The sequence below is a fragment of the Cetorhinus maximus genome, chromosome 17 (genome assembly GCF_964194155.1).
Source record: "Cetorhinus maximus chromosome 17, sCetMax3.hap1.1, whole genome shotgun sequence".
NCBI lineage: Eukaryota > Metazoa > Chordata > Chondrichthyes > Lamniformes > Cetorhinidae > Cetorhinus > Cetorhinus maximus.
The window spans coordinates 54,888,613-54,901,329 of NC_135895.1; the positions used below are offsets into that span (position 1 = coordinate 54,888,613).

The 12,717-nt window shown below is 40.3% G+C and overlaps 1 protein-coding gene across 1 annotated transcript; it reads left to right on the top strand.

Moving 5' to 3' along the window:
* The first annotated feature begins 1,108 nt into the window (after positions 1–1,108).
* On the top strand, positions 1,109–12,430 carry cpt2 (carnitine palmitoyltransferase 2). Its single transcript, XM_078561225.1, has 5 exons — positions 1,109–1,338; positions 3,899–3,979; positions 6,537–6,643; positions 7,542–8,846; positions 10,753–12,430. The coding sequence occupies exons 1-5, from the start codon at positions 1,190–1,192 to the stop codon at positions 11,082–11,084; spliced, it is 1,974 nt and encodes a 657-aa protein (XP_078417351.1). The 5' UTR covers positions 1,109–1,189; the 3' UTR covers positions 11,085–12,430.
* Positions 12,431–12,717: the final 287 nt, after the last annotated feature.

Below are 12,717 nucleotides of genomic sequence, written 5' to 3' on the forward strand. Positions count from 1 at the left end.
AGCAAACTCCCACAAACAACGATGTGAGAATGACCTGATAATCTGGTTTTTTTTTACCTGATGTTTATTAAGAGATAAATATTGGGCAGAACACTGGGGCTTCACTCCCCTGTACTTCTTTGAAATCGTGCACGGGATTCTTTATATTCATCTGAGAGCAAGCAGGCCTTTGGTTTAACATCTCATCTGAAAGATGTCACCTGTGACAGTGCAGCACTCCCCTCACCACTGCACTGGAGAGTCAGCCTTGACTTTTCCGCTCAAATCCCGGATTGGGACTTCGATCCTCAAACCTCTTGGCTCAGAGGTGAATGTTCTATGAAGTGAATCACAGGTGGCAAGGTTTCAATGATCAAACAAAGATCACTTCTATCCCATTTTCTATTCTTTTTACCTACCAGTGTCCCCTTCCCCCATCTCATCCCCAAGGGGCCATCTGTTACTTGATCTATGTTGTTCTTTCACACAATGCTACCCTTGTTCTGCTATTATCACATTCTGCTTTCTTACCTTTACGCCACTAACAGCACCTTTTTAGCCCTTACTACTACCATTAACACTTCCCTTGTCCTTTAGTTCATGACATCTTTGTCAATCCCTCCTTTGTCCCTACCTATCGCTGGCCTTCTATCTAGCTTCACCTGCCCCACACCCCTTAAACGGTATAAATGTCATCACATTCCCACTTCTCTTCAGCACTGAAGAAGGGTCATATGGACTGAAAACATTAACTCTGTTTCTCTCTCTCTCTCCACAGAAGCTGCCAGACCTGCTGAGTTTTTGCAGCATTTTCTGTTTTTGTTTCAGATTTCCAGCATCCGCAGTATTTTGTTCTCATCACTTCTGTCTGCTTGTCTGTAACTAATGGGGCGGTCACTTCCGAGTTCTGGTTTACCACTGCCATCCCACTGTGAAATACTGACACACGCGGATTTCCCCTCCAGTCCCAGGCTGTGGGGAGAGCGATTTGCCTATAGCTTATCATAGCGCTGCCAGGTTTCAGGCTGCAGCCTCTGCTCGCTGCTTTTAAGTTTCCCGCCAGCTGTTGCGTTGTGTCCTCACTTCCCCCGGCAGTGGGAGTGATATGGGATATTTAGTGGGTGGGACTTTCCCCGGACGGAAGTGTTTGGAATTTGCGAGGAGTTTCAGGGAGTTTTCACTGGAGAGGTGTTTGCAGGTCCTGGTGGCAATGGCTGTTCTGCGGGTTGCTTCCACACTGAGCAGGCTGGTCAGGGCCAGCAGATTCATCCTGATTCGGAGCAGCAGCTCCAGCCCAGACCCTGACTATCTGCACAAGAGCATCGTGCCAACCAACCATTTCCAAAAGAGTTTGCCGCGGTCAGTGTCCAACCTCCACGTTTCCCCTGCTGATGAAACGAATCTCAAGTTCTCTTGGCAGGTTACTGGGTGAAAGGTCATCTTGTCAACCTGTGGCTGCAGCAGCCGCCTGCTCCAAAGCTGCTGGTTAATGTAACGTCAACGCAGGATGAGTTGTACAATAACAGAAAGTTATTCACCACCGGCTGGAGGGTGATTTCTTGCAGCAGTCAGCTAGAGTTTGAATGGACTGTGGTTTGAATGGAGGTTTGCTGGCACATCCACATTGCTGGAGGCCCACTTTGATGCTTATCAGCAGTTAACTATTTACAGACAAGTTACCCTTGTTTAAATTAGTTCACAAGATGTGAGCATCGCTGTCAAGGCCAGCATTTATTGCCCATCCCTAATTCCCCTGAGTCGAATCTTTGCAATCCTTGTGGTGTACCTCTTTGACCAGGCTTTTGGTCATCTACCCTAATATCTCCTTATGTGGCTCAGTGTTGTATCTTGTTTTATAATGCTTCTGTGAAGCACTGTGGGGTGTTTTATTCTGTTAAAGGTGCCATATAAATACAAGTTGTTCTTCTGCAGGCACAGTGCTGTTAGGAGGTTCCAGGATATTGACCCAGCAATGATTAAGTACCGGCGATATATTTTCAAGTCAGGATGGTGTGAGAGTTGCAGGTGCTGTTCCGACATGCCTGTTGCTCTTGAACAAGGTGACAGAGGTTGCAGATTTGTGAAACTTAGGTTTCCAGTGAGTCATTTTGCTGGTTGTATATTTTGCTTGTGACATTGGCCTGAAGCTGCTAACTTGAAGTGGGATATTTATATCAACAGCTTTTATTTATGTAGCATCTTTAAGACAATAAAATGTCTCAAGGTGCTTCACAGGAGTGCTATAAAGCAAAATTAGACACTGAACAACATAAGGCAATATTAGGGTGGATAACCAAAAACTTTGCAGAATTGGAGGCCATTCAGCCCATCATGTCTGTCCTGGCTCTCTCTAGTATATTAATGGAAACTCAGTGATGCTATGAATTGATTAGACATTTGTCTTTCCTTCTGATGTTTGGGGGCATATCTAATCAGGCAAATGTGACAAATCCCTAAGCATCCAATTTGAGATGGGTTTAATATTTTAATCTACTTCCTAAAAATGTGGCACTAATTGCATTCAAGTAGTACCGCTAGTTATATTCATTGTTTATCACAGTGAAAAAATACCAGAACTTTTCTTTGCTCACTTCCATTACCAATGAAGTCACTCCATTTTTATTTCAACTCAACTGAAAAACTTAAGTCCTTGGGACATGTTCCAAAGCTGGACTGTAAACTGCTTCCCCATCTATATAAATAAATCCCATTTTCTGATTTTAGTGGGCCTTTTGGGTGTTGGTTAGCTCAGTTGGCTGGACAGCTGGTTTGTGGTGCAGAGTGACACCAACAGCGCAGGTTCAATTCCTGTACCTGCTGAAGTCATCCATGCTTTTTCGACCTACCCCCGCACCTGAGGCGTGGTGACCCTCAGGTTAAACTCACCACCAGTCGTGTGTCTCTAATGAGAGAGCAGCCTCCGGTTCTCTGGGACTTGCACTTCAGTGGGCCTTTTGCTCAGGGTTCTGCAGTTCCTGTTTTTTGTACAGGTTACTGGAAGTAGCATATGGACTGGACACCTTTGAACTTCTGAGCAGTTTTAGCATACCCTCACCCTGCTTGTCTGTATCCAATACCACCCCTCCCCACTCCTCCTCCACACCAACACGGTTTCTCAGCTGAGAGAGAGGGAGGAATCCAGTGTCTTAATACTAGTTGGAATCCTATATGAAATAAAGAGACTGGTGTGATGATTGGGAAAATGTCACATTGGTGTAGTTGGGGATGTTGTGAGGGTGTGGCTGAGGCAAATTGACAACTATACAAGGAGTTAACATGTATCAGCTATGCTATCCCTGATTAGCTTACATTTGCTATTCAAAGTACAGAGTTTTCCATTCCCCAGTATCTACGATTCTTCCTCTTTAAGTTATCAGATGTCTAATAAAACACAAGGCCTGCAGATGCACTAATTCACAATTTATTAACTTTGGGATGTGATTATATTGCAAGATGGTTTCTTTCATTGTCTGTTTATACCATGTTAAATAAGTAGTTAAACAAGTTAGATGTAATTTTTAAATTATCCTGTTGTGAATATTGTCTTATGACCATCAAATTTCAGCTGTGAAATGAAGCACTTGAAGCAAATAAGACTTACTGTTATATGCAGTTATAACCCCTGGGGCATTCTGTTCCAGATGTGATACCAAACAATATCTGTAAAGGAAAGAATTCAATTCTACTGTATATGTTATGACTTAGGAGAATTTTTAATTATATAACTTCAGTCTGTCATTAGTGTGATTAATGTTGTTACAGTGTAATTTTTATATAGCTATATGCATGAAAATTGCAGATGATGTAAATTATAAGATTTCCCTTGTAATCATGCCTGCCAATCTACTCTCTTTATTGTCACCCTGTGGGTTTAGGCTGTACTGGTAATGTATTTTCTAACCCTTTTTTTAATCCAAAGGTTACCAATTCCAAAACTGCAGGATACAGTGCAGCGTTACCTGACTGCACAGAAGCCACTTTTAGATAATGACCAGTATAGGTAAGTAAACAGAGGTCTGAATGCCAGAGAGCCAATATTTTTGTATTGTTATCTAATACTCCTAATATATAACAGCAAGAAATAATCAGCAGTCTGATCTATGTCTGTTCCAGTATTTTGGTGTATGTTTTGCTCTTGGGACAAGTGCATTCACTTAGCCACATTGGCCAATCTTTACTAGTTACAATAGCTGATTAATTAGACAAATATTTGAATTAAATACACAAAGCCTGACAATATATTCTGTCTTATCCAGAATGACAATAGACACAGGCAGAGATTACCCAGAAATTCTACATTTTTATAACTTGAATTCAAATCTCTCTGGCAGTTTGTTAATTTTTAATGTAATTTTAACATTATACAGTTATGAAACTTTGCTGTTATCTTTCATTTGTTATGCCATTCTACAGTTAGTTATACTAATGTAGAATACTTTATGAAACTGTCACTCATAAACTTTGTTCTACCTTGAAATTATCGACAATGCTGGAAAACACCAGTTATAAATCAGTGTTGTGGAGTGGCAGAATGCAGGTTCTATTTCCAGATTTCTGTGTTACAGTCAGATATTGCTGAGAAGAGTTGATTTTTTTTTTCCCTGCAGGGGAGAGATTCTGACCACTCAAATGTGCTTTCTAGCAGCTGGTTTAAACCTTCACTACCAGTAGCTGCTTGGTCACGCCTGCTGTGTTTTGGGAATATGAAGAAGGGGGGGGGGGAAACATTTTTATAATGATCTTCACAACCACCAGGTATCTCAAAGTGCTTTACAGCCACTGGAGTACCTTTGAAGTGTTGTAATGTATAAAACACAGCAGCTGGTATGTGCTGAGCAAACTCCCACAGACAGCAATGTGATAATGACCAGATAATCCACTTTTTGTGATGTTGAGTGAGGGACAAATATTGACCTAGACAGCAGGTATAACACTCCTGCTCTTGCAAATAGTGCCATGGGAATTTTTTTTCACATCCATCCCAACAGATGGGGCCTCAGTTTAATGAATCATCCAAAAGACAATACCTCTAACAGTGCAGCATTCCCTCAGTACTGCACTGGAGTGTCAACCTTGACTTAGTGTGTTTTATTTTGGGGAGGTGACAAAGGAAGTATTGGGAGATATATATTTGTTTCATGGTTAGTAATAGGAATAGATGTAGGAAAAGATTGACCTCTTTTTAAGAAAATACTAAAATGACTGATATCCCTTACACCATTTTTCACAGTCATTCAGATAAAACAATTTATTTAAAAAGAAAAATTATTTCTGATAGCCCAATGGCAGCATTATAGCACTGGAGTACATGTGGAGAATTCACTGCAGGAATGTTTTGTTAGAGTAGGCATTTGCAGTCGCTTCTCTCAAGTTGGAAGGATATGGATTAAAGCCACATTTCTTGAGCATGTATTGTAGGCTGGCACTCCAATGCAGTGCTCTGGAAGTGCTGCATTGTAAGAATGGGTGTTTTGGATGTTAAAATCAAGGCGTAGTCTACTTTTGGTGTTGTTCAGTTGAACATAAAAGATCCCATGGTACTATTTGAACATGAGAAAGGGGTTCTCCCTGGCAAACATTCCTCTTTTCAAGCAACACCACAAAACAGGTTAATTAGTTATTCATGTAGTTTGCTGTTTGTAGGACTCTGCATGTTACCTGCTGCATTTGCCTATGTGACTTTAAAATATAATCTATTTTTGTGGTTTGAGATGTCTTGGAGATCTGGTAAGAACCATCATAAATTTCCTCCTGCTCTATCTGTGAATCTTGGTGATGAATATCATCAGGCTGTTCAGACTTTACTAACTGAAAATTATAGTACCTGACTTTTCTTTTTCTACACACTTCCAGCAGAGCTCAATAAATAATGATTAGGAAACGAGTGCTCTGGCAGAATTTTCCCTTCCTTAATGCATGATGCTAAGGCCTCAGCTAAGATCCATTAACTAACCATAGACTGAAATCATCCTGTGTGTAGGGCATGGGGGCCACTGGAGAGCTGGGAACTGTGTAAACCATTCTTACTAGTGGTCTTGCTTTTCAATAAAGCATTAATTTCTATATGAACCTTTCTTTATATCAGATGCTGGTTGACTTTTATAGATGAACTCTTTGAAAAGATTTGTGTAATTTGAAAATTTGTAATTATGTTCTGTGGGGATTGACTTTGTACAGAATTAATTGTTATCAGCAAGATGGCAATGGGACATCACAAATAGAAAAACAAGGATGTAAATGTGAAGGAACACAGCTGTGCCTCTTTTAAGTATCTAATTTTCCCAACTGTCCAGTTTGAATGGGACAGTCCAGGGTTTGAGCAGATCATTTCAGAACCCAGTAAAATAAAGCCAGACACCAAAAGCTTGCCTCCTAAAAATCCACAAGTGGAGCTGTACTCAAGTTTGAGATTACTTCAGCCACACAAATCTCTGATTTTAGACTTGCCAAAGGTGGCAGTTAACAATTCTGGGCAAATTAAATAATTCCTCTCCTGATTGGTCAGATTTGTAATGTACAGATCGTTAACTTTTGTGGTCTATTTTTTCCTATTGTAGGAGAACTGAACAGTTGGCTGAAGATTTTGAAAAGGGAATTGGTAAACAGCTGCATGAAGAGCTTGTGACGCAGGACAAAAGAAACAAACACACCAGTTACATTTCGGGTGAGATCCACAAACCATTTATCTGGCCTGCTAGACCAAGGGTAAAGACAGAACTGAAATATACCAAACTCCACCATTTGCACATGGAAAGAGTCTGGCTACTTTCTTAGTTCAGGAAAGACAACTGCTGTCAGTATTTTTACTTCTTCTGTATCACGGCTGGAAAAATGATATGTACAGAATTAAATGTCTATTTGCTATAATATTTGTCATGGTCTTTTTGCCAACGTGATGCAAATCCATTGGTTAAAAGAAGTTGCCAACAACCAAGTATAAGATATTTGATTTTGCAAAATGATGCAGCTAATGATCTTTTTTAAAAACTTTCCATGTAATTCACCTTATCTCTGTGCTAAATTACATGAGTTATAGCAGCTCTCTATAGCTGTCCCAATGATATATTGACTAACTGCAATGAAAAAATTGTGGTACTGAGTCATGCAAATAAAAATCCAATCCTCTGGTCTGTTATGTTTGTTGCTCTTCTGTGTAGAAGTGCCACAATTGACCTTAGCATCCCTGGCTTAGGATAGAGAAAAATCTGTCAAGGATCATTACTTCTGATCATTCAGTGATCCTTGGTGGAGTTTGTGTGCAGTGAACGAGAGCACGATCAAATTCGAGTTTGAAGTCTGCCAATCAAATGTCCTGCCAACCCTTACCAGGTGCATGTGTGTCAGAGATTAGCTGTGGGTTACTGGAGAACTTACAATACCTGTGGAACAATACCGCAGCATGTGTCACTATCTTCATGAAAGAGGAAGATGAAACAAAATAATCTGGATAAGCAAATAAGTTCATTATGAAGCATATCACTTTAATATAAAGATAAAAGATATATTTCAATGCTCGATATAGTTGTGTTTTTAGAATCTTTTCTTTCCCTTTATTTCTTTAGGACCATGGTTTGATATGTACCTCGCTGCACGTGAACCAGTTGTCCTGAATTATAACCCTTTTATGTCTTTTCATCCTGATCCAAACCCCGCAAACAATAATCAACTTATCAGAGCGACCAACATGACTGTGTCTGTACTGCGTTTCATGAAGACCTTTCGAGCTGGCATATTGGAACCTGAAGTTTTCCATCTCAATCCTGCTAAAAGTGACACATCTTATTTTAAGAACGTCATTCGATTTGTTCCTGCCTCCCTTTCGTGGTATGGAGCCTACATGGTGAATGCCTACCCACTTGATATGTCTCAGTACTACAGACTCTTCAACTCCACTCGTATTCCCAAACCAGTTCGAGATGAGCTGCTTACAGATGACAGTGGCAAACACTTGCTAGTGATGAGAAATGGCCATTTTTATACATTTGACGTTATTGATCGAGATGGAAGAATCACAAAGGCTTCTGAAATCCAGGCCCACTTCAAGTATATTTTGTCTGATCCCAGGCCTCCCCCTGAATTTTGTCTTGGATACTTGACAAGTGAAAATCGAGATACTTGGACCTTGCTAAGACAGAGGCTACTGGAGGTTGGGAATGCACAGGTGCTGAATAAAATAGATACCGCTGTCTTCTGTATTTGTCTTGATGATGTCACTGTGAAGGACCATCTACAGCTCTCCCACAACATGCTTCATGGAAATGGCCTCAATCGTTGGTATGATAAATCCTTTAGCATTATATTAGCCAAAGATGGCAATGCAGCTGTGAACTTTGAGCACTCATGGGGTGATGGTGTGGCTGTCCTGCGTTTAATGAATGAAGTTTTCAAGGACACGACCCAGAGGCCTGCAATTTCAGGCACTGTGTTAACTGCAGCAATCGACTCCTCTCAGATTGTGCAGAAGCTCGAGTTCAAACTTGATGATGTTCTGAAATCGGGTATTTTGAGTGCCAAGGAAAAACTTGATGCCTCAGTGAGCACCTTGTCTTTCGGTGCGCTAGAGTTCAGAAAAGGTGGGAAGGAGTTTCTGAAAAAGCAAAACCTCAGTCCTGATGCAGTGGCACAACTCTCTTTTCAGATGGGGTTTTTGAGACAGTATGACCAAATGGTCGCCACCTATGAGTCATGTAGCACCGCGGCATTTAAACATGGTCGTACAGAAACCATCCGCCCTGCCACCATTTACACAAAAAAGTGCTGTGAGGCGTTTGTGAAGGAGCCATCGAATCACAGCATCTCAGAGTTGCGGACGATGATAGGCGAGTGTTCCAAGTATCATGGGCAGCTGACTAGAGAGGCTGCGATGGGTAAGTCCAGACATCCCATGGGTCTTCCCTCTCGCTTTGATTTCCTTAGTTTATAATTTTCTGTCTAGTAATCTTCCCGGCTCTAAAGGTGTTGACTTATATAGGATTATTTTTCTCTCATGTTCAATATCAGCATTCAAATGTCGGGGCCATTCATAATCACACCCATGTGGACACGCAGTTTGTGTCCATATGCAGCCAGACCTGGAAAACATTCAGGCTTGGGCTGATGAGTGGCAAGTAACATTTGCACCACACAAGTGCCAGGCAATGACAATCTCCAACAAGAGAGAATCTCACTATCTCCCCTTGATGTTCAATGGCATTACCATTGCTGAATTCCCTATTATTAACATCCTGGAGGCTACCATTGACCAGAAACTGAACTGGACTAGCCATATAAATACCGTGGCTACAAGAGCAGGTCCGAGGCTGGGAATTCTGCAGTGAGAAACTCGTCCCAACTCCCCAAAGCCTGTCCACCATCTACAAGGCACAAGTGTGATGAGTAGACTTGCCTGGATGACTGCAGTTCCAACAACACTCGAGAAGCTTGACACCATCCTGATAAAGCAGCCTGCTTGATTGGCACCCCATCCCCCACCTTAAAATTTACTCCCTCTACCTCTGATACACAGCGGCAGCAGTGTTTACCATCTACAAGATGCACTGCAGCAACTCACCAAGGCTGCATTTTCCAAACCCACAAAGGACAAAGACAGTAGGTGCATGGGAACACCACCACCTGCAAATTCCCTTGCAAGCCACACACCATCCTGACTTGGAACTATATTGCCATTCCTTCACTGTCGCTGGGTCAAAATCCTGGAACTCCCTTCCTAAGAGCACTGTGGGTGTACCTACGCTATGTGGACTGCAGCAGTTCAAGAAGACGGCTCACCACCATCTTCTCGAGGGCAATTTAAGAATGGGCAATAAATGCTGGCCTAGCCAATGAAGTGCACACCACGTGAAAGAATAAAAAAAAAAGACCAAATTCTGTCCATAGAATTTTACTGCAGCAATAGAGGACATTTGGCGCATCATGTATATGCTGGTTCTTTGAAATTTCTAATCAATTAGTTCCTTTCCCTTTTAATTTTTGATTCTATTTTACAATAGGGTTCACATTATGAGCAAAAAAGCTGGGTGATTTTTTTACTTTCTCTAGTTCAGCAGTTCTGTTTTCTGACTTATGCAGTAACTTGCATAACTAAAATCAAGTCGTGGCTAGTACTTTCTGATTAAAGTACATCACCCATTCCTCTCTGACTTGGATCTGCGAGAACAAAAATGGTAGTGTATTAATTTTGTCCCTGTCAGTAAAAATCATCCAAGCAACAGCCTCAGACTGCTATGAGTAAATGATGCTCCTGAATGAGCAGATTGTACCATTGCTGCCCTTGATTTTCCTAAATGTGTCTAATCTTCACTAAGACTGACCTCACCACTTTCAAATTAACCCAATATGCAAGAAACGAGAGGGGCTATTATAGCAATGGAGGGCACAGAAATCTGAGCCCTGCTCTATGAAAATTGGTGACTGTTCAGTGGGATGGGAACTCTGCATGCGAGGCTCATTAAGATTCTTGAAGATATACAGCACATCCCATTTTACCAGCCAGCAACTGTACCATGCGTTTACTATTTTCTGGGTCAAAGTGAATAATGTGATCCTAGTTTAAGGTGTTTTAAACTGAGAATCATTCTTGTGGCCCTCTTCTAAATGTTCTCCAAAGCCTCAAAAATCACCTACCCTATGAGGCTCCAAGAGTGGATTCCATGTTCTAAAGTCTTGTACAAGAACAAAATGGAATGTTTAATTTTATACTGGATCATAAGAGTGACTATATTCAACTATCTATTGGAAACATCAGTCACTATTTATTGTTTCTTTTCTCAACAGCTCAGGGATTTGACCGCCATTTGTTTGCCTTGCGTTACCTAGCTAAATCTAAAGGAATGGCTTTACCAGATATATTTCAAGACCCATCATATATTCAAATCAACCATAACATTCTTTCTACCAGCACTCTCAGTAGTTCTGCTATCCAGTTAGGGGGCTTTGCACCTGTTGTTCCTGATGGATTTGGTGTGGGTTATGGTATCCATGATCACTGGATAGGCTACAACATCTCCAGCTATCCTGCTCGAGACCTTAAGGAATTCCTCAAGTGTGTGCACAAAAGCCTGGATGATATTTTCGATGTGTTGGAAGGACGACCGATCAGCATCTGAGTTACAGGAGCCCAAGAATAGAAATGAATCAGCAGGAATGTAATGATTGTACTCTGCAATTATTGAACCTGTGCATCTGAAAGCACTGGCATAATGTTGTCATTAAGTTGATAAGTATATTAGAGAAAGAAGTGATACTTGAATCAATGTGCAGTGATTGAGTGGTAGGGTACACGTTGGACATTGGCAATTTAACATTCTAATCTGGGTCAAATTGGAAAGATTAATCAAATGAATGTCTCCTTGGATTGCTGGCTATAAGGTTCTCTCTCAAATGAGTATGGGCCCAAACTAATTAAGTGCTTAACAACATTAAATTGCAATTCTCAATCAAGATCACAGAATCACTGAAAATACAACACTGATGCAATAAATATGCTGTCTTGGAGCTGAAGGAAATTGTTGGGAACTTTTAATGTGTATTCAAAATGTATGCTACATCTGATCTGGAAGTACTTGATATTAATACAAGTTATCTGAAATGGTGAGCATTTTAATCCTGAGCACTGAAATCTCTTGTCTTGCTGAGCACATTTAGTTATTTTAATTTTGTGAGATGTGCTTCCTGTCTAACACTTATTTGATCAACTCAAGTTGCTCCTGTGACAGCCCATAACCATCATTGTTTTACTTCTGTAAGGTTGAAAATACTATTCAGCCACAACCTGTGAACATTTCATGCATCCTCAATTACATTTTATTCAAATCCTAGTCACAACTCTTAGTGAAAGGAGAATACCAATGTACATTAGTACTAGTGCATATTCAAGATAAATTTTAACTTTAATAGATTGAGATGATTTTTAAATCTACATTGTGTTTCATAGACAGCAACTCACTGTATACCTCTTTTCCTATCGGCACTGCTGTAATCTTACAAAAGCTATGTGTTAGGGAGTTTTGGGCAAGCTTTTCTAAATATTGCTTAATAATAATGATATAAACTTTAAGTTCACTATGTATTCTGTAGCTTTAATATTGGAAATATTAGGATGTAACAATCCCATGAAGAATCCTTTTTTTAATTTTTAGTTTTAATAAGCAGGTTTGACCAAAGAAATTTCACTTTTGGGAACAGCAAGACAGTTACTAAGCATTCAGAGGGAAATTTAATTATGCTACTTCAATGCAATTTCACAGTGCATTTTGCACTGTGTTCATTTTATATTTGAATCAGAAGCAGAAAGTCATGTACCAAATGACAGTCATGTTTCAAAGTTAAGCTGAATGATTTTTTAAAATTAAATTGGACTAACTTTGGCATTTATATTGTATGAATGTAAGAGATGTAATTTAATAGTATAATCAGTTTTGAAATGAAACCAAAAATGAAGTGACTCAATTAACATTTGTATTGGAATTTCCTTGTCTCTCTCAATCTGAAGTTACCTTCTATGCTTTGTTATGATCTGACTCCCATCGAAATAATTGGAAAAACATTTACTAGGAATTTCCTCAGGCCTACTGATCTGGCACTGTAATTTCCAAGGTTTAGTGGAAAGTAAATCTAAGCCAGTGTGGATTTGTTAAAGGCAAATCGTGTTTGACTAATTTGATTGAGTCTATGATGAGGTAACAGAGAGGTTTGATGTGGGTAATCGGGTTGTTGTGGTGCACATGGCCTTCCAAAAGA

Excerpts from the sequence above, each read along its gene's own strand:
- cpt2 (XM_078561225.1), top strand. The coding sequence starts at position 1,190 with ATGGCTGTTCTGCGGGTTGCTTCCACACTGAGCAGGCTGGTCAGGGCC. Across the intron at positions 3,980-6,536 it reads TTAGATAATGACCAGTATAG|GAGAACTGAACAGTTGGCTG; the intron begins GTAAGTAAACAG and ends TTCCTATTGTAG. Across the intron at positions 6,644-7,541 it reads ACACACCAGTTACATTTCGG|GACCATGGTTTGATATGTAC; the intron begins GTGAGATCCACA and ends TTATTTCTTTAG.